An 18748-nucleotide genomic window follows, 5' to 3' on the forward strand; every position below is an offset into this window, starting at 1 on the left:
CAATGCAGTGCTTATAAAACTGAAATAAAACTATTGAAATTGGATCTGTCAAGTTGCAACAAGCAATCTGACGGAACTCTTCAGAGCATTTAGAAGGAAAGTTGACTCTTGTAAATTAACTGAAGTAGCAAAAGGATTGAAACTGAGAGCAGAAGAAGCAATTCAGACAGAGAAATAAACTGGGGGTGGAAGTTTCCCTTCCTGCCCACCATGGGAGTCCGAGGTGGTCAGGGCACAGGCCACCCAAAGGTCTGCTGACCTCGGTGGGGCTTTTAGGCCTGTGAGTAAGCACAGCCAGAAAATCCAAACCTAAGATTACGTGCCAGCATAAGATTGCTAAAATGATCACACTGACGGAAAAGCAGAAGAGCCGATTTGAAAATGGTCAGTGAAAAAGATGTTGAATTGAAATGCTAGAAAGATAAAGATTTAAATATCAACTTGCCTCAAAAGATCCTTAGAAATTGAGCTATTGTCTGTCAAAGAAGAACTTTCAGTTAATACACAAGGACTGGAGGAAGTAACGATGGTATTACACCTGAGGGAAAATACGTTGTTGCTAGGCAATATAAAGCAATGAAGGACACAGTCAAATCTTTGATAGATCAATTTGAGAAGAGAAAGGCATAAAAAACTATTTTCAGTATCAATATTCTGCTCGCAGAGAAATAAACTTTATCACAGGACCTAAGTAGCAGAACCAGCAAGTAAAACGATCATTTCTTCACACGTGATTGAACAAGATGTGGAAGAACCATCAATATTTAAGACTATCTGATTTCATAGCGCAAAGGTAGGAAATAAAACTTGTATTTTGATGGGAAGAACAAATTGTATTGCAATACTCTGTTAAAGGGGTGGAATGTTTTTGAAAAAGTAAATGGGGTGTGATGATATGTGCCTGCATGCATTATAGTGTAAAGGTGCTTGACAGAGCAGGGGTTAACGTGAGATTGGAGAGTGGCACTGCCTATGGTATGCAGTCATGTGGTAAGAGCCTTTCACAGAACAGTGTATGGGCAGCAGCTTGTAAACAGCTAGGCTGCATGGCGGAGCACACTGTGCGTGATCATGCCTGGAATTGTAAATGGTTAGTCTACCACGTTCAAACACACAAGTCGTACAATTTCATCAATAAGCCACCACTACAGACAAACAACAAACCAGTATTATGACAGGGCCCAGGGGAAAGGGAGATGCTGTGGAGCTCAGGGCTGTGACACTGTGGGGCTCGGGGTGCAATACTGCGGGAGCTGGGGGTGAAGTGCTGGCTGTCAGCCCCAGGAATCAGAAATTGCAGAGCCCAGGGGTGAGATGAAGGCAACGGGGCTCAGAAGTGACGATTCAAGGGCCTAGCGTGGTGGTATGGGGTCCGAGAGGCTGGTTGGTCTGTTTGTGTGTGTGTGAGTGAAAGAGAGAGAGGGATTGTGCATGTGTTAGAGGGAGAGTGTGTGTGTATTTTTGTGTGTGTGAGGGAGAGAGTGAGAGAGGGAGGATGTGAGAGAGAGAGAGATTGTGAGCAAGAGAGTGTGAGCGAGAGAGTGTGAGGGAGAGGGTATGAGAGAGTGTCAGATAGAGAGTGTCAGAGAAGTGTGCATTAAAGAGAGAGAGAGAGGGCGGGATTTTATGGCCTTGCTCGTGCTGAAACTGGAAAATCCCGCTTAAGGTCAACGGACCTTCCCATTGTCCACCTCTTGCCCACTGCAATTCCTGTGGTGGGCGGAGCAGTAAAATTCCAGCCAGAGAGTGAGAGGGAGGGAGTGTGTGTGTATGTGTAAGTGAGTATATGTGTTTGAGAAAGAAAGACTGAGTGTATGTGTAAGGGAATGTGCATATGTGTGTGTGCGCGTGTGTGTGTGAGAGAGGGAGACAGAGAGTTTCAGTGAGTGGGTATGTGCAAGAGAAAGAATGTGCTCATGAGATAGAGTGAACTTTTGTGCACTGGGGGGACCTTGAAAAATGGCTCCCCAGTGTTCAAAGTTTGCTGGTAGGGTAGGTCCAAGCACAGCATGATGTCATAAGTCCCACCCCTTGGCTTTTCTTTCAATGTGCTGGAGAAAGGCATGGTTGGTGCCAACACTTTCAACATTGCTTTTTTCATCCACTCTCGGCCTTCGCCGATATTCGGGAAAATTCCACCCAGGGAGTGTGTGGTCTTCAAATTGTGAGAAGTGTTTTATAAAAAGACAAGTTTTTATTCTGAACCCTCCCAAAAATCAAACTCTCTCTTAATGTCTCTTTCTTTAGCTCAAAACCCACTTCTTTCCTTGCGTCTCTGTGAAGTATGATAAGAAATTTTTCACTGGAGAAATACAAAATGTGTTTTGTTTGCTATTCAAAGCAGACGTAGTTAAACAAAAACTTACACTTTACATCCAGAGTTATGTTGCCTTCGTCAGAGTATGAGAATTTACTGTAACTGACAAAACATTTGACAGTTCTCTTGTGATGCTGATATGATGGGATGAAACTGCGACAGCTTTGGAGTGTTCGCTCGGAGTTACTGACACTGCATTGACCAGCTGCCAGATCACTGATGCCATTCCATGTAAGAGTAATTTGGGTCACTTCATCAACATTGGAGGAGGAACACATCAATGTGCTTTTAACTCCTTCAACCAATTTTGCGCTCTGTGTGATTAAAGGTTTTCCTGGACGAGCTGTAAGAGAAAGAAAGGCGGAGGTACGGGGATCACCAACTCTGTTCATGCATTCAGTTTATGAGAGAAATTGTAAATAAGAGGCAGCTGAAATTTGTACAAGACCAAATAATTATTGAGAAGGAATAATTACCATGAACAGTGAGAAACAAGCCAGGCTTTCCTGTCCATTTGTTCCTATTTTTTATTTCAAATCTGAAGCAGTATTCATTATTGTCCTCTTTCTGAATATTACTTATTTGAAGAGAGCAGTTTTTCTGACTCAGGTCTCCTATCAATCTTACTCTAGATTCTGCGCTTGTCGTCTCACTGTTGTATAGTTCTGGAGAATGTGTTTCACACGGGCTTTTTAACCACCTGGCAGTTATATCTTCTGCAGGTATGTGTCCATAAGGGTGTTGGAAAGAACAATTAAAGGTCACTAATGTCCCCTGCAGTGCAGAAAGAGTTTGCAGAACTGTAACACCCCAATCAGTTGTAGCCATAGAACCTGGAGAGGAGAAAGAGCAGAAAACATGGTGATAAACTGACCTTAAATCCTCAGTTGTGCCTGCAATCTATCAGGGCAATCTCTGGTTCTGTGCCATTCAACCATTTTTCCCACAATTTCATGCTCTATTTAAATTTATAACGAGAAAATGGAAGCTTAGTAATAGCACTCTCGCCTCTGAGAAACAATGTTCAAGTGCCAATGCAAATAATTTTAAAATATTTATCCTTTAATGGGATGACTGACAAGATTAGCATTTATTGCCCAATCCTCACTGCCCTTGAACTGAGTGACCTGCTAGGCCAAGAGTGAATCATATTGCTATAGGGTCTGGAGACACATGTAGGCCAGACCAGGTAAGGACGGCAGATTCCCTTCATTAAAAGGACAGTAGTGAACAAGACAGATTCTACAATAATTTGTGGCAGTTTCATGGTCACCATTATGAAGACAAGCTTTATATTCCAGATTTATTCATTGAATTTAAATTCCACCAGTTGCTGTGGTGGGTTTTGAAACTGTGACCTGGGACTACCCTGGACCTCAGGGTTACCCTGGGCCTCAGGATTACAAGTCCAGTGACATTTTCACAACACCAAGGTCTCTCTTAAAGCACTTAATCCAGGCTGTCTCTCCATCTGAGAGAGTGCTACATAGTACAGGGCAGTTTAATGAAGGAGAGCTTCCTCCTCAGATGAATGTAATAGATTCCATACCTCTTTACAAGCACAGGAGAGTTCTACATAGGGCCCCGGACAATACTTCTCACTCAAATATCCCTAAAAGTGATTGCCTGGTTATTGTTGGGAGCTCAGGCCTTCTAACTCACCAGCAGAGGTGGAGGCCTGGATGGGATGCTCTGTTGGAGAGTTGATGCTGACTCGACAGACTGAATGGCCTCCTTCTGCACTGTAGTGATCCTATGATTCTATGAAGGCTCTCAATCCTGGAAAAACTCAATTATCTAACATTCTGCATCTTAAATCAACAAAACAACAGCATCCAAAGTGTTTTAAAGTTAGAAACAAAGTACTGCAGAAGCTGGGAATCGCAAATAAAACAGAAGAAATGTTCAAAAGCTCAGCAGATAAGGCATCATCTGTGGAGGCTGAAATTTGGGCATGGCTTTTCATCAGACATTTGAAATGCAACATGTCTTAAGGAAATTTAACCTCAGAATAAAGGGTAGCACAGTGATGATAGTGTAAGGCAAAAAGAGCTGGTAATGGGACAAGTAAAGAAACAATAGCTGGCTTTCAAGCTTTTGAGTGATAAAATCCTTGACTTGGTCCCATTTCCTTTCTTACTGTTCTCCCTCTTCTTGTTCATGATAGACTTCCCCTTGTCCTCACATTTGATCCCACCAGCCTATACATTCAACAGATCATCCCCCATTTCCACCAAATCTGGCACGATGTTACCGCCTGACACACCTTTCCATTTCCTCCCCTTTCAGCATTCAAAAGGGATCATTTCCTCTCCAGCAACTTAGTCCATTCTTTAAACATCCACATTGCCCTCAGTCTTTCCCACAACACCATCGTGTGCAAATGCAGGAGATGCCAACTTTTGCCCTTTCGCCTCCTCTTTCCCATCCTCCAAGTCTCCAATGATTCACTGTAGCTCTTTCAATTTAGCATTTGCTATTCGCAACATGATCCGCTTTACATTAAGTATCCAAATATAGATTGGGCGAACATTTAGTGACCGTCTCTGTTTGGTTCATAAGCATGACCCTTAGCTTCCAGTTGCTTGTCATTTTAATTCTTCACCCCTCAATTGCTCTGACCTCTCGATCCTTGGCCACATCCAGTGTTCTGATGAACCTGAATGAAGCTTAAGGGTCAGCACCCCCTCTTTTAATGAGGCACTTCACAACCTTTCATGCAGAGTTCAACAATACCAGCTCATAACCTCTGCTCCTAATTCTTTGGACAGCACCTGTTGGTAATAATATCAATATTGCCATTTACACCTCATCTAGACTCATCTTTTATTTCTGTACTTGTCCTATTATCACCCCTATACATTGCACAATCATACCTTTTGTCGTTTTACTCTCTTCTGCGTTCCATCATACCTTCTTTTCTGTTCTCTCCAATTCCCTCTTTTCCCGGTCTCTTAACTCATTTAAAACCTGTTAGCATAAAAGTGGGCTGTTGATTTTCTCCCAGCCAATAGGCGCCGCCAGACAAAATAAATTTCACCCCACAACAAGCTCCGGTGAACAGTATCCAGACTTGAAACACTGGCTTTATTCTCTCTCCACAGATGCTGTCGGACTTGTTGAGATTTTCCAGCATTTTCTGTTTTTGTTTCAGATTCCAGCATTCGCAATATTTTGCTGTTAATTTCACCTCTTGTTTTCCTAACTGTCTGAGTGCTTCCTTAGACTGTTAATAGTAAAGCCTTTCCTGTGCTTTAAAGTTCATTTTACTTGAAAGCTACACTGTTTTCACTCCAAATGTGTAACTCCACTTGGTCTCAAATTACAAATTAATAAGTGCCTCAAGTGTACCAAGAGTTACTACTGCTGTCAAATTGAAGGACTGAGTTTCAGTTTGAACTTCACCAGCTGATTTCAACGGGATAAAAATCATATGGGTTTCTTCACAGAGGGATGAGAGGCTGTCTTCTCCAGTAGGTTAATACTCAGAGATGGTGGAATTAAAAATAATACCTACAATGTCCTGAGGTGATGAGTGGCAAGAAATAGCTCCATAAGAGGAGCTGTTCCCAAGTTGCTTGTGATGGAAGATATGAAGCAGAAAGTGTGATGTGTTAGGTGGCCTTTGAGGACTAGGACAGATCAACAGATCATCTTGAACATGGGACAAAATTTGGAATTTCTCCTCCCCTGTGCCACCACCACCCCACCCCACTCCAAACCCCCAGTATTCCAGTAGCAGTGGTGGCCCGCCATTAGCTGTCAGTTGGCAGAATCTTCTGCTCTTGCCAATGTCTTTGGGATGTTGTGTGCCTGGCACCCTCTGCTACCAGGGAATCCTCCGCAGGGGTGGGGGTTGGGTCACCACTGAAGAGACTGGAAGATCCCACCAACAGGAAGAGCCGGAGAACTCTGCCCCATTTTGTCACCAGCGAATGTTGCAAAGACTTTAAAGATGTTTGTGATCAGCTATGACTTGCTGCTTGACACAATGGGATTGTGCCCTTGGTCAGGCCTCAATTTGAACACTGTCTCTTGCATTGGTTTCCCCACATGGCGAATGACCTTGGGGCTTTGAAGAGAAGGAGGCAACTTGATTGAAACGTATAAGATCCTGAGGGGTTTTGACAAGGTAGATGAGGAAAGGGTGTTTCTTCCTGTGGGAGTATCTAAATCTAGGAGTAATTGCTTAAAAACTGGGTGTTCCAGTCTTCTCCGACAGTGTGAAATACATGCTGGTTAGGTGCATTGGCCATGCTAAAACAATTCTCCCTCAGCGTAACCGAACAGGAGCCGGAGTGTAGTGACTGGAGGATGCTGACAGTAACTTTATTGCAGTGTTAATGTAAGCCTACTTGTGCTTAATAAATTTTTAAAAAGTTTGGAGGGAATCTTGTCCCATGTGTCATTTTTGAATGTAAACGTTGAGGCTGATTTCTTCCCCTCCCTATCCCACAGGCAGTGCCGAGGCACTGAAGCATCAAATGTCAGTGCTGGCTGGAAACAGCTGCCCTCACCGTGAACCATTGGAACCTGGGACCTTGCTCACTATCTGCCATTGTTCACATGTTCTTACAGTCAGTAGAAAGAACAATCAATTTATCTCAGCATTACGATAAAATGCAAATATAATGGAAATAAACATTGACAAACATCTGCAAAGAGTGAAGACCAAGCATGCCGAATGTGAGAATTACAAATAATTAAATACTTAAGCATGAATGTCAATGTACCTTGTACAAAGTAATATACATGTAAAGTTCAGTCGTTGTAAAATGTGTAGTCAACAGGAAGCTATACTCCACCCGGCAAGCACCACATTCACGTAGGTGACTGACCTTCTTGTTTGGAAATCAATTTCCTGGTATGATTTCACTGAGGCAACCTACAATGGCACTCATGTTGGATTGCTGAATTGTACCAAGTCTAAACCCCTTATATGCATATGCAAATATCAAAATGTCAAATGAGTAGTTCTATTTTAATCTTCCCTAATAAGCTGTGCATCAGAAGTGTGCTTCCTGCCTGCCATTTTGGGACCATACTCACCAGCTTGGCATCTAAAAAATGAAAGATTCCATGCCCCAAATGTGCCAATCAACTCTTTATAAGTGGCTGAGCTAGTTTGGGCAGTTCAAACAGACGCCTAGCCATATCTCCATTCACATCAGTGGGACCAGAGAATCCTGCTGCAGGTGAGGTCGGAGAAATCGGCCCTGCCTTACCTTCCTTCTGCCCCATTGTCCACTGCCATTCTTCCTGCAAGACTGTTTTAATGTACTAATTAAATGTTACAGATGGAATTTTACAAGATTTTTTTGTAAGGGTCCAGCTAAAACAGGAGAGTTCCTGATCCATTTCTCGGGCGAGTTTTCACGCCCAATCATCTACACTCAGTCTTTGAAGATATGGGCTAGACTGTTTCTTGAGGGGTCTAATTCGCCAGAAAGCCAGATCGAAGCCACAAACTGCACCTGTGCAGATAAAATGAGGAAAAAAAACTAGCTGTGCTGATAGAACACACCCAAATGCAGCCTTCCCTTCCCCCCCACCCACAGACATCAGAAACACCCCCGACATTACTGACCCCCTTACCCCATCCCCCACCCTGGATCCCCTTGCACATGGCCTCTTCATCAACCCCCCTGGCCCTGATGGCTGACTGACATGAACCTCTCTCTCCCCTGCCCCCGATCATCACAGAGGCACAAGTTCCACCCCCGCCACCACCACACCACCACCATTCCCCTCCCCCGCCCCCCCCCACCCCCACCCCCACCCCAACCTCCATTAGCAGCTGACTTGGTATTCCCTCCATGGTGACAAGGCAAACTGCATGGAACTCGCTGGAATGCCCTCATGGGCAAACTGCCTGCAGCCGATTCCCCTAACAAGGGAGAGATCAATGAAAACCCCAAACAGGCAGACAATGCAGGAAGCAATGGCCTCCAAGGCAGAAAGCTCCCCATTTTTCAGATGCTGACGTGGTCAAGTTGCTGGAGTCAGTGGAGGCAAAGCGGGACACCCTTCTCCTCCCAGTAGGACACCATCCCCAAGGAAAGGGTGTAAACGCAGCCTGGGAGGCGGTGGTCGTATGCGTCAGTGCCAGGGCACTGGCCAGGAGAACCGGGAAGCAGTGCCACAAAAACTAAATGACATCATCCAGGTAGCAAGGGTGAGTGTTTAACCTCACCTAGCATCTTCCCACGAAGTGACTCCCAGATCCTGGGATACTGGGCGGCAGGGTAGCACAGTGGTTAGCACTGCTGCTTACAGCTCCGGGGTCCTGGGTTCAATTCCCGGCTCGGGTCACTGCCTGTGTGGAGTTTGCACATTCTCCTCATGTCTGCATGGGTTTCCTCCCACAGTCCAAAGATGTGTGGGTTAGGTTGATTGGCCATGCTAAGAAATTGTCCCTTAGTGTCCAGGGATGCATAGGTTAGAGGGGATTAGTGGGTATAATATGTAGGGATATGGGGGTAGGGCCTGGGTGGGACTGTGTTTGGTGCAGACTCGATGGGCCGAAGGGCCTCTTTCTGCACTGTAGGCTTCTATGATCTATGATCCCTGCATTCTTTCAGTGCTTGACACCCAAGCACCTCCCTTCTCCCATCCAAGAATATCACAACCCTAGTCCTTTTGAGGTTCACCCTGTAACCTCCGGCAGGACTGGTACAATCAGATTTTACATATTTCCTTCTGTCCCCACAGGAAACGAATGCCCATAATCACTAGGAGAGGGCGAAGACAGAAGGTGGTGTTCCTGAGATCTGGGTCCTTTGAGAGCTTGTGGGAGAGGAGGGCATGTGGACCTTCAGCGACAGCACGGTAGGGCTGGAGCATAGAAGTGAGCACCTGCCAATCTTCCACTTGTTGGAGAAATCTCAAGTATGTTGCATGCTTTCCTTCCCTTGCCCTTAACCTCGTGTCCTGTGTTGCAGGACAGGACCCTGACATGCTTGAGTCAACTATCATTGCGGCCCCCACTGCTACTCCCACCCATCCTACCCGACAGCTCAGAAGACTCTCGGAGGAAGCGGATGAAGGGATATCTGAGGCTGGCACCAGTCTTGTGTCAGCTTCCACCCCACAACTCATCATCACAGACTCTCACATCGGTGGGTCAAGTTAGTGGTGAGACGTTTGGGATACTCTCTGGTGCGCACAACACATCTGCTGATGTAGACTGGGTGGAAGAGGCAACATCTAAGGCCCCGGCACCTGGGGAGCTCACAAGCTAGTGGCATTTGCTACCAAATAAACCTATTGGACTTTAACCTGGTGTTGTGAGACTTCTTACTGTGTTTACCTGGGGGCTTGTTGAAGGTGAGGACTCAGCTGGCTCCAGGCTACACGCTGGTCCTCTGAGATCACTTCTCCCTCAGCTGCTGGAGATGGAGCAACAGAGATAAGGAATGCAGGAAGGCCTGATGGCAACACTGGACCAGTTGTGAGGCTGTTGGGAGGAGTCTCAAAGCTTTCAGATGGACCAGCTATTTCCTGTCTTGCGTTCTTACCAGGCCAACACTGCAAGGGTGGCATACGCGGTGGAAAGGCTGGAGCAGGGGATCCTCACCATGAGTGGCAGGCTCCAAATAATGGCCGAGTCGCAGCAGGCCACAGCAGAGTCCCAGAGGGCTGCAGCTGAGTCGCAGCAGGCCACAGCTCAGGGACTAAACAGGCATCTCGAGATTCAGCAGCCCTTGGCTGAGAGGCTCGAGAGCTTGCAGAAAGCCCGGGAGGACAGTGCTGTGGCACAGCGGGCTAAGGCAGCAGCCTTTGAGAAAGTCACCCAGTCGCAGAGGGTCATGGCTGAGAGGCTGCAGACATGGCCCAATTTCAGAGGGCACTTGCTGCTGCCATTGACAGGTGGCCCTCGACTCAGAGGGCCATCACAGAGGCATCGACAACCATGGCAAGAATGTAGGTAGTCCTCCAGGACTGGCAGTGCCAAGTGACGCCACAGCTTCTAAAGCTCACTGCAGAAGCAATGCCCGGGCATGAAGTGAGTTAGGAGCCTAAAGGAACCCCGAAGGAGGGGGAAGGGCTCAAGCCCATGCCAGGGCCTTCCAGCCAGGAGATTACAGCTGTGGCTACACCTTGTGACTTTCCCCTTCCTGACACCAGGGTGTCTCAGGGCCAGCAGGATGAAGAGGGTGTCATGGATATGCCCCTGACAACTAGTAATCAGCCAGGGCCCTCAAAATCCAGGTCCCCCAGCGGACAATCACCAAGCACATCATAAGCCATGGGGCACAGTGGGCAGCTGGCCAGCTTCACCTCCAATGTACATCCTGAGACATAGTGGTAGGCCACATAAGATTAAGAAGTTGTCGCAGCCCTAAGATGGCACAAGTGAAGGACAACACTAGGTCGATAGAATATTTAGGCACTTTAAAGTCTCACATTCACATGTTTTTATATTATTATGTATATTATTGCCAACAATAAATGTTATTTCACCCCACATCTGTGACTAACTTGTCTCTGATTAGCCTCTTACAGGAACATACTTACCCCGACGGTCGCCGAAGGGATGTCAGTGGAGGAGGCCCCACTACGCACTGTTACTGATAAAATCAAGGCGCTCAAATAATTCACTGGCTATAGTGGGTGGCATATATTGGTAGTGAAAATAGCATCTGCCATGGTATCCTCAGACCCTATGAGAAATTCCTGCCCCCCCCCACCCCCATCCCATCTGCCCCAGGCCCCTGCATAGGGGTTTAGTGCTCCCTTACCCACTATGCTGACATGGACCAGTGTGCAAACGGAGCTCAGGTAGGTGTCAAACTAGATTGGACGAGGGCACCATCACAATGACAGATAGCGAGTTGTCATCACCCTCCTGCCTGCCACAGAAACTCGCTAACACAGCGCACCCAGGCCCACCACTCTGATGTTACAATGTTGCAGGAGATTGTAGGACTTCAAGATGGCGAGGATGAGGGTGAGGGGAGTGAGATGGAACCCACAAACTGCAACACAGGCCCCCAGTGACCAAAGCGCGTGGTAATCAGGGCCTTCCTCATCATGCCTGATTTTTGCTGCAGCCAGCCCCTCCAACACCTGAGTGGTGTTGCTCGCCATCATCAACATCCTCCTCCTTCTCCTCCTCCTCCTCCTCCTGCTGCTGGGTGGCCTCCATCCCAGCGATGCCCAGCTGATTAACCTCCATGTCCTCCTCCTCAAAAATGTCTCCTTGCTGCTGTGCCATGCTATGCCGGGCAAGCGTGCCACCACGATGCGGGACGGTATCAGTGGGAGACATTGGAGGGCCCCGCCAGAGTGGCCCAAGCACCTGAACCGCATTCTGAGGAGGCCGATGCACTTCTCCACTACAGAACTAGTGGCAACGTGGGCCTCGTAATATCACGGCTCCGCATCAGTCTCAGGCCTCCGCACGTCATCAGCCCCAGGCCTCCACACGTCAATCAGCCCATGTCCTCCACAAGCCATCCCTGTACCTTGGGCTCCTCTTCAAAGACCTCCAGAACATCGGAACTCCTCAATTTAAAACTGTCATGGACAATGCCGGAGTGTCTAGCACAGATGTGCATGATGTTCACACACCATGTCACACCCAACTGTACATCTACTGAATGGAAGCTCTTTCTGTCCATGAATCTTCCTGGATTCTTCACCTGTGCCTTCTACAGACGCCGCAAATTTGGCATCCCCGCGAATCCTACAGCCCAGGCTTCCCGCTGGCCCTGGACCAGGTCAGATTTAATATACTGGCCAGCCCGGGCATATAGGGCATCGGTGAACTCCTTCACACACTTGTGGACAGATGGATGGGAAATGCCACAATGTTCTCCACTGGTGGTGTGGAAGGATCTGGTGGCGTAAAATTTTAAGGTGGCCTTCACTTTAGCATCCACTGGAAGTGGCTGCCCCTCCCTCCCCGCCCCCGCACCCTGTGTCTTGAGGTGCCAGGTCCTGCAACAAATGGCACAGGTGTCGCGCTGTCTCTTTTCAGAGCTGGAACCGTCGGCAGCACCCGACATCCGATAGGTGCTCGAAGGACGCTCACATCTGGAACTGCCAGGGTCTCTGTTCCCTCCTTGTGGGCGGCACGGTAGCACAGTGGTTAGCACTGCTGCTTCACAGCTCCAGGGACTTGGGTTCGATTCCCAGTTTGGGTCACTGTCTGTGTGGAGTTTGCACGTTCTCCTCGTGTCTTTCCTCCGGGTACTCCAGTTTCCTCCCACAGTCCGAAGATGTGCGGGTTAGGTAGATTGGCCATCTAAAATTGCCCCATAGTAACCTGAGATGTGTAGGTTAGAGGGATTCGTGGATAAAATATGTAGTGATATGGAGGTAGGGCTCAGGTAGGATTGTGGTCAGTGCAGGCTTGATGGGCCGAAGAGCCTCTTTCTGCACTGTAAGGTTCTATGATTCTATGACTCTTCTCCTGCCCCCACCACTGCCCTCCCCACCTCCTCCCGCCACTCGGGTGAATGGTGGCCTCATCCTGCCTCCGGTGGCCATCTTCCTCTACCCTTATGAGTGGTAAGGCCTGGGCCTCCTCTTCCTGCAATTCATCCTCCTGCTCTTCCTCCTCAACTCCAGCAGCAACCAAGAGAACAGCAAGGTCAATGGGTCACATTGCAAAAGCCATTTTGTCATTCTGAAGAGGGCTGGAGGGAATTTGGGGAAAAAGGGGGACAGTTGGAAAGATTAAAGAACTCTGCTCGCCTCCAAGCCCAGCAACACATATTTACCGTTCTCCCCCGACAGTCCCCCAGCAACACAGACCCACTTCCCCCCGACACCACCCCAAATCCCACCCCCCCCCCCCCGACAGCTCCCCAGCAACACAGACCCACTTCCCCCCCCGACACCGCCCCAAATCCCCCCCCCCGACAGCTCCCCAGCAACACAGACCCACTTCCCCCCCGACACCGCCCCAAATCCCCCCCCCCCCCCCGACAGTCCCCCAGCAACACAGACCCACTTCCCCCCGACACCGCCCCAAATCCCCCCCCCCCCCGACAGTCCCCCAGCAACACAGACCCACTTCCCCCCGACACCGCCCCAAATCCCCCCCCCCCCCCGACAGTCCCCCAGCAACACAGACCCACTTCCCCCCCCGACACCACCCCAAATCCCCCCCCCCCGACAGTCCCCCAGCAACACAGACCCACTTCCCCCCGACACCGCCCCAAATCCCACCCCCCCCCCCGACAGTCCCCCAGCAACACAGACCCACTTCCCCCCGACACCACCCCAAATCCCCCCCCCCCCCCAACAGTCCCCCAGCAACACAGACCCACTTCCCCCCCCCAACACCGCCCCAAATCCCCCCCCCCCCCCGACAGTCCCCCAGCAACACAGACCCACTTCCCCCCCCAACACCGCCCCAAATCCCCCCCCCCCCCGACAGTCCCCCAGCAACACAGACCCACTTCCCCCCCCAACACCGCCCCAAATCCCCCCCCCCCCCCCAACAGTCCCCCAGCAACACAGACCCACTTCCCCCCCCAACACCGCCCCAAATCCCCCCCCCCCCCGACAGTCCCCCAGCAACACAGACCCACTTCCCCCCGACACCGCCCCAAATCCCCCCCCCCCCCGACAGTCCCCCAGCAACACAGACCCACTTCCCCCCGACACCGCCCCAAATCCCCCCCCCCGACAGCTCCCCAGCAACACAGACCCACTTCCCCCCGACACCGCCCCAAATCCCCCCCCCCCGACAGCTCCCCAGCAATACAGGCCCCCATTCCTCCCCACAGGCCCCCAACAACACATTCCCCATTCTCCCCCGCCACAACACAGCCCCCCCATACCATCCCACAGCTCCCCAGCAACACACACTTCCTATTCCCTCCACAGCCATCCAGCAACGCAGCCCCCCATTCCCCTCCACAGCCCCCCAGCAACACAGCCCCCCATTTTGCCCGACAGGTCCCCAGCACACAGTCACCCCCATGCCACCCACTCCCGAGCCCTCCAGAAAACACCCCCCCCATGCCACCTTCCCACATCCCCCATTCTCCCTCCAGTGACACATATTCCCTTTTCTCCCCCACAGGCCTAGCAACATAGCCCGCCCCCCATGCTACCCCCTCTCCACAGACCCTGCATTCATCCCCCACAGCCCCCCAGCAACACAACATCCTCATGCCACTCCCCCCACAGCTCCCAGCAACACAGCCCCCCCCAATTCCCCCCCCCACAGGTCTCCAGTACACAGCCACCCCCATGCCATCCCCCCAAAGCCACCCGCAAAACAACCCCCGCCATGCCACCCTCCAACAGCCTCCCTTTCTCCCTCCAGCCTTCCAGCAACACACACTTCCTATTCCCCCCCCATAGGCCCACAGCAACACAACCTCCCCCTGCCACTCCTCCCCACAGTGCCCAGCACTCCCCACTCCTCCCCACTGTCCCCCAGAAACACACACTCCCTATTTCCCCCCAAAGCCCACCAGCAACACAACCTCCCCATGCCACTACTCCCCAGGAACACAGTGCCCCATACCACCCCACAGCCCCCCAGCAGTACATCCTCCCTATTCCCCCTCCCCACAGGCCTCCAGCAACACAAGCCCTCCACGCCATCCTCCCACAGCCCCCCATTCTCCTCCCAGCCCCTCAGCAAAACACACTCCCTATTCCCCCCAACACTGAAATTGACCAGGTCAGAGCAGATTCATTTAAAAATTGAAATGAAGAAGCCATTTATTCCGATTTACATTCAGCCAAGGAAGCCGAGTCAACTCACCCTAATGAAGGGTCATCCAGATTCAAAATGTTGGTTCTGTTCTCTCTCCACAGAGCTGTTGAGATTTTCCAACAATTTCTACTCTTGTGTCAACTTGGCCTCTGCTTTTTAAAATTTCAAAACTCTCATCCTTGTTTGCAAATCCCTTTGCCTAACTTAGAGGCAGCATGGTGGCACAGCGGTTAGCACTGCTGCCTCACCAAGCCAAGATTCAAATCCTGGCTTGGGTCACTATCTGTGTGGAGTCTACATGTCTTCCCTGTGTCTGTATGGGTTTCCTCTGGGTGCTCTGGTTTCCTCCTATAGTCCAAAAGATGTGCTGATTAGGTGCATTGGCCATGCTAATTTCTCCCTCAGTGTATCCAAACAAGTGCCAGGGTATGGTGGCTAGGGGATTTTCACAGTAACTTCGTTGCAGTGTTAATGTAAGCCTACCTGTGACAATAATAAATAAACTTATCTCCTCAACCTCATATAGGCTTCCTAAGGTCTCTGCTTTCTCCTTGTTCTGATATCTTGTGCAAACCAGATTGTGATCGCTGCAACCATTAATGGCTGTGTCTTCAGCTGCCTAGGCCCTAAGCTCTTGAGCTTCTCCCCTCAACTTTCCACCTCTCTATCTTGCATTCTTCAGTTAACAAATTCCTTACCTCTTTCGTAGAGTCATAGAATCTCTACAGTGCTGAAAGACGCCATTTGGCCCATCGAGCCTGCAGTGACAGCAATCACACTCAGGCCCTGTCCCCATAACCCCATGTATTTACTCTGCTAGTCCCCCTAACACTAAGAGCAGAACTTACCCATCCCGCCTGCTATGGAAATCAGCAGGTGGCACACAGACCATGTAAAGGTCTGCTGACCTCAGGCAGGATTTTCCAGTCTTAGGACAAGTGGCACAGGAAGCTCCCACCCCAAGGGTCATTCAGCATGGCTAATCAACCTAACCCGCACTGGAGTGTGGGAGGAAATCAGAGCGCCCAGAGGAAACCCACACAGACATGGGGAGAATGTACAAACTGCACGTTGTGGAGTGACCCGAGGCTGGAATTGAACCCGGGTCCATGGCGCTGTGATGTAACAGTGCTAACCACTGTGCCACCGTGCTGCCCATAGAACTAATAACTCCTTACATGGGTCAGTGTCATATTTTGGTTTATTTCTCTCACGAACCTTGGGATACTCTATTAGACAGGTGCTACATAAGCGCATGTTGTTGCTGTTGGAGAGAAATGTATAGACCAGCTTGAAAAGGCAGAGAGAGAAGAGAAGAGGCCAACCTCTAATTACGCCAGGAAATAAATCCGAGGGAGGAAATAAAATGGTGCCCTAGAGGGCTCACTGTGCTAACAGCTGCACACAAGAAAAATAGGAAGTCTGAAAGAGATGTAAATTGGTATCTCAAAAAGTGAAAATTACATTTAATAAAGGTCAAAATTAAAATTAGACTAGTACAATCTGCCCAGTTAATACTAAAGATAGAATCAGAGAGCACTGAATGAGACCATGTGACCCAACATGCCTTTTAGAAAGACCAATATAATTAACCACAGTCCCTTGTTCCCATTTCTCCGCAATGTCACTTCTCAATATGCTACCACCACTCTTGTGGGCAGTGATTTCTAGATCACAACGAATTGCGGAATGAAAACAGCAACGCCCCTCATCTCCCTTGAGAATATGAAAAAAACAAAGAGGCTTGAAAGACCCGAGGCAGAATTGTTCCGCCCTGCCCACTGTGGGAATCGTAGCGGGCGAGGGACAGATCATACAAAAGATCCATTGACCTCAGGTGGGATTTTCCAGTCTTGGGGTGAGCGTGGCTGGAAAATCCCATCCCCAGAGTAGATGAGAAATGTGAAATGCGGTTTTGAAATGAGGCATCAGGCTATTAAAGGTGTTCTTAGAAAAGTATTATAGGCGTCAAAAGTTAATTCTGGTGAAGCTGCAATGGAGTTGTGCAGTTATCTTTATATATTATTTTAATAAAAATACTTTTCTGTGTAACTGTTATGAGATCAATCTGAAACAAAATTATTTCAGAAAAGGTTTGAGAGTTTTTTTTTTGTGGATTGCTGTGGTGTTGTAACTATTCACATTTCCCTGCTGATTCCTTCTATGTCCTTTATCACCTATTTTTGCCTCACTGTTGTTGTGTGTCCCTTTAAGTGATGAGGGGGTTCACATGACCCATTGAGCAAATCAAGGTGAGGCACAAGCTTTCTGGCATTTGGAGTCCTGGATGTTGGAAGCATTTTAATCTCTGTTTTGCATACAGTTATTTCTCCCCAAATAAAGTACTGTTTATTTATCTGCTTTGTTGGTAATCAGTTCCTTGCAGCTATCAGTTCCCCACCCACCATCATCCACTTTGGCATTTAATCACTCCTGTCCTCCAAACTTGTAGCTCTGCTTTTTTTCTGCCCATACAACTTCCTGTTTTCTCTTTTCACTTGCTGAAAATTTTGATTTGATTGATTATTGTCACATGTATTAGCATACAGTGAAAAATAATTGTTTCTCGCACACTGTGCAAACAAAGCATACCATTCATAGAAACCCTATAGTGCAGAAAGAGGCCATTCGGCCCATCAAATCTGCACCGACCACAATCCCTTCCAGGCCCGAACCCCATATTCCTACATATTTCACCCACTAATCCCTTTAACCTACACATCTCATTACACGAAGGGGCAACTTTTTTTTTAAGCATAGCCAATCAACCTAACCCACGCATCTTTGAACTGTGGGAGGAAACCAGAGCACCAAGAGAAAACCCACGCAGACACGAGGAGAATGTGCAAACTCTACACAACAGTGACCCAAGCCTGAAATTGAACCCAGGTCCTGGAGCTGTGAAGCATCAGTGCTAACCATTGTGCTAGCATGCCGCCCGTAAAGAAGGAAATGGAGAAGGAAATCAGAGAGTGCAGAACATAGTGTTACAGTCATAGCTAGGATGCAGAGAAAGATCAACTTAATGTAAGGTAAGTCCATTCAAAAGTCTGATAATGGCAGGGAAGAAGCTGTTCTTGAGTCGGTTGATACATGGCCTCAGACTTTTTTCCTGACAGAAGAAGGTGGAAGAAAGAATGATTGGGGTGTGTGGGGTCCATAATTATGCTGGCTGCTTTTCCGAGGCAGCAGGAAGTGTGGACAAAATCAATAGATGGGAACTAGTTTGTGTGATGGATTGGGCCACATTCATGATCTTTTCCAGTTCCTTGTGGTCTTGGGCAAAGCACGAGCCATACCAAACTTTGATACAACCGGAAAGAATACTTTCTATGGTGCATCTGTAAAAGTTGGAGAGAGTGGTAGCTGACATGCCAAATTCCCTAGTCTTCTAAGAAAGTTGAGGCATTGGTGGGCTTTCTTAAATATACTGTCAGCATGGGGGATCAGATTGTTGGTGATCTGGACACCTAAAGACCTGAAGCTCTTGACCCTTTCTACTTCATCCCCATTGATGTTGACAGGGTCATATTCTCCTTTACGCTTCCTGAAGTTGGTGACAATCTCCTTTGTTTTGTTGACATTGAGGAAGAGATTATTGTTGCCATACTAGTTCACCAGATTCTCTATCTCATTCCTATGCTCTGTCTTGTCACTGTTTGAAATCCACTACTGTGATGTTGTTAGCAAACCTGAAAATCGAATTGGAGAGGAATTTGGCCACAAAATCTGTTCATCTCTGATCT

At 48.6% G+C, this 18748-nt stretch overlaps 1 protein-coding gene across 2 annotated transcripts in view; it reads right to left on the minus strand.

The window, feature by feature from the left end:
• The window catches only part of LOC145351550 (sialic acid-binding Ig-like lectin 5), a 46544-nt gene that overhangs the window by 19186 nt on the left and 8610 nt on the right, over window positions 1-18748 (minus strand). For both annotated transcript variants that reach the window (XM_080201145.1, XM_080201144.1), the window contains exon 3: window positions 2367-2660. In XM_080201145.1, the coding sequence (XP_080057271.1) occupies window positions 2367-2660 (294 nt within the window). The remainder of the gene's footprint in view (window positions 1-2366; window positions 2661-18748) is intronic.

This window comes from Carcharhinus amblyrhynchos, chromosome 13 (assembly GCF_965287045.1).
Source record: "Carcharhinus amblyrhynchos chromosome 13, sCarAmb.v2.hapA, whole genome shotgun sequence".
NCBI classification, from domain to species: domain Eukaryota; kingdom Metazoa; phylum Chordata; class Chondrichthyes; order Carcharhiniformes; family Carcharhinidae; genus Carcharhinus; species Carcharhinus amblyrhynchos.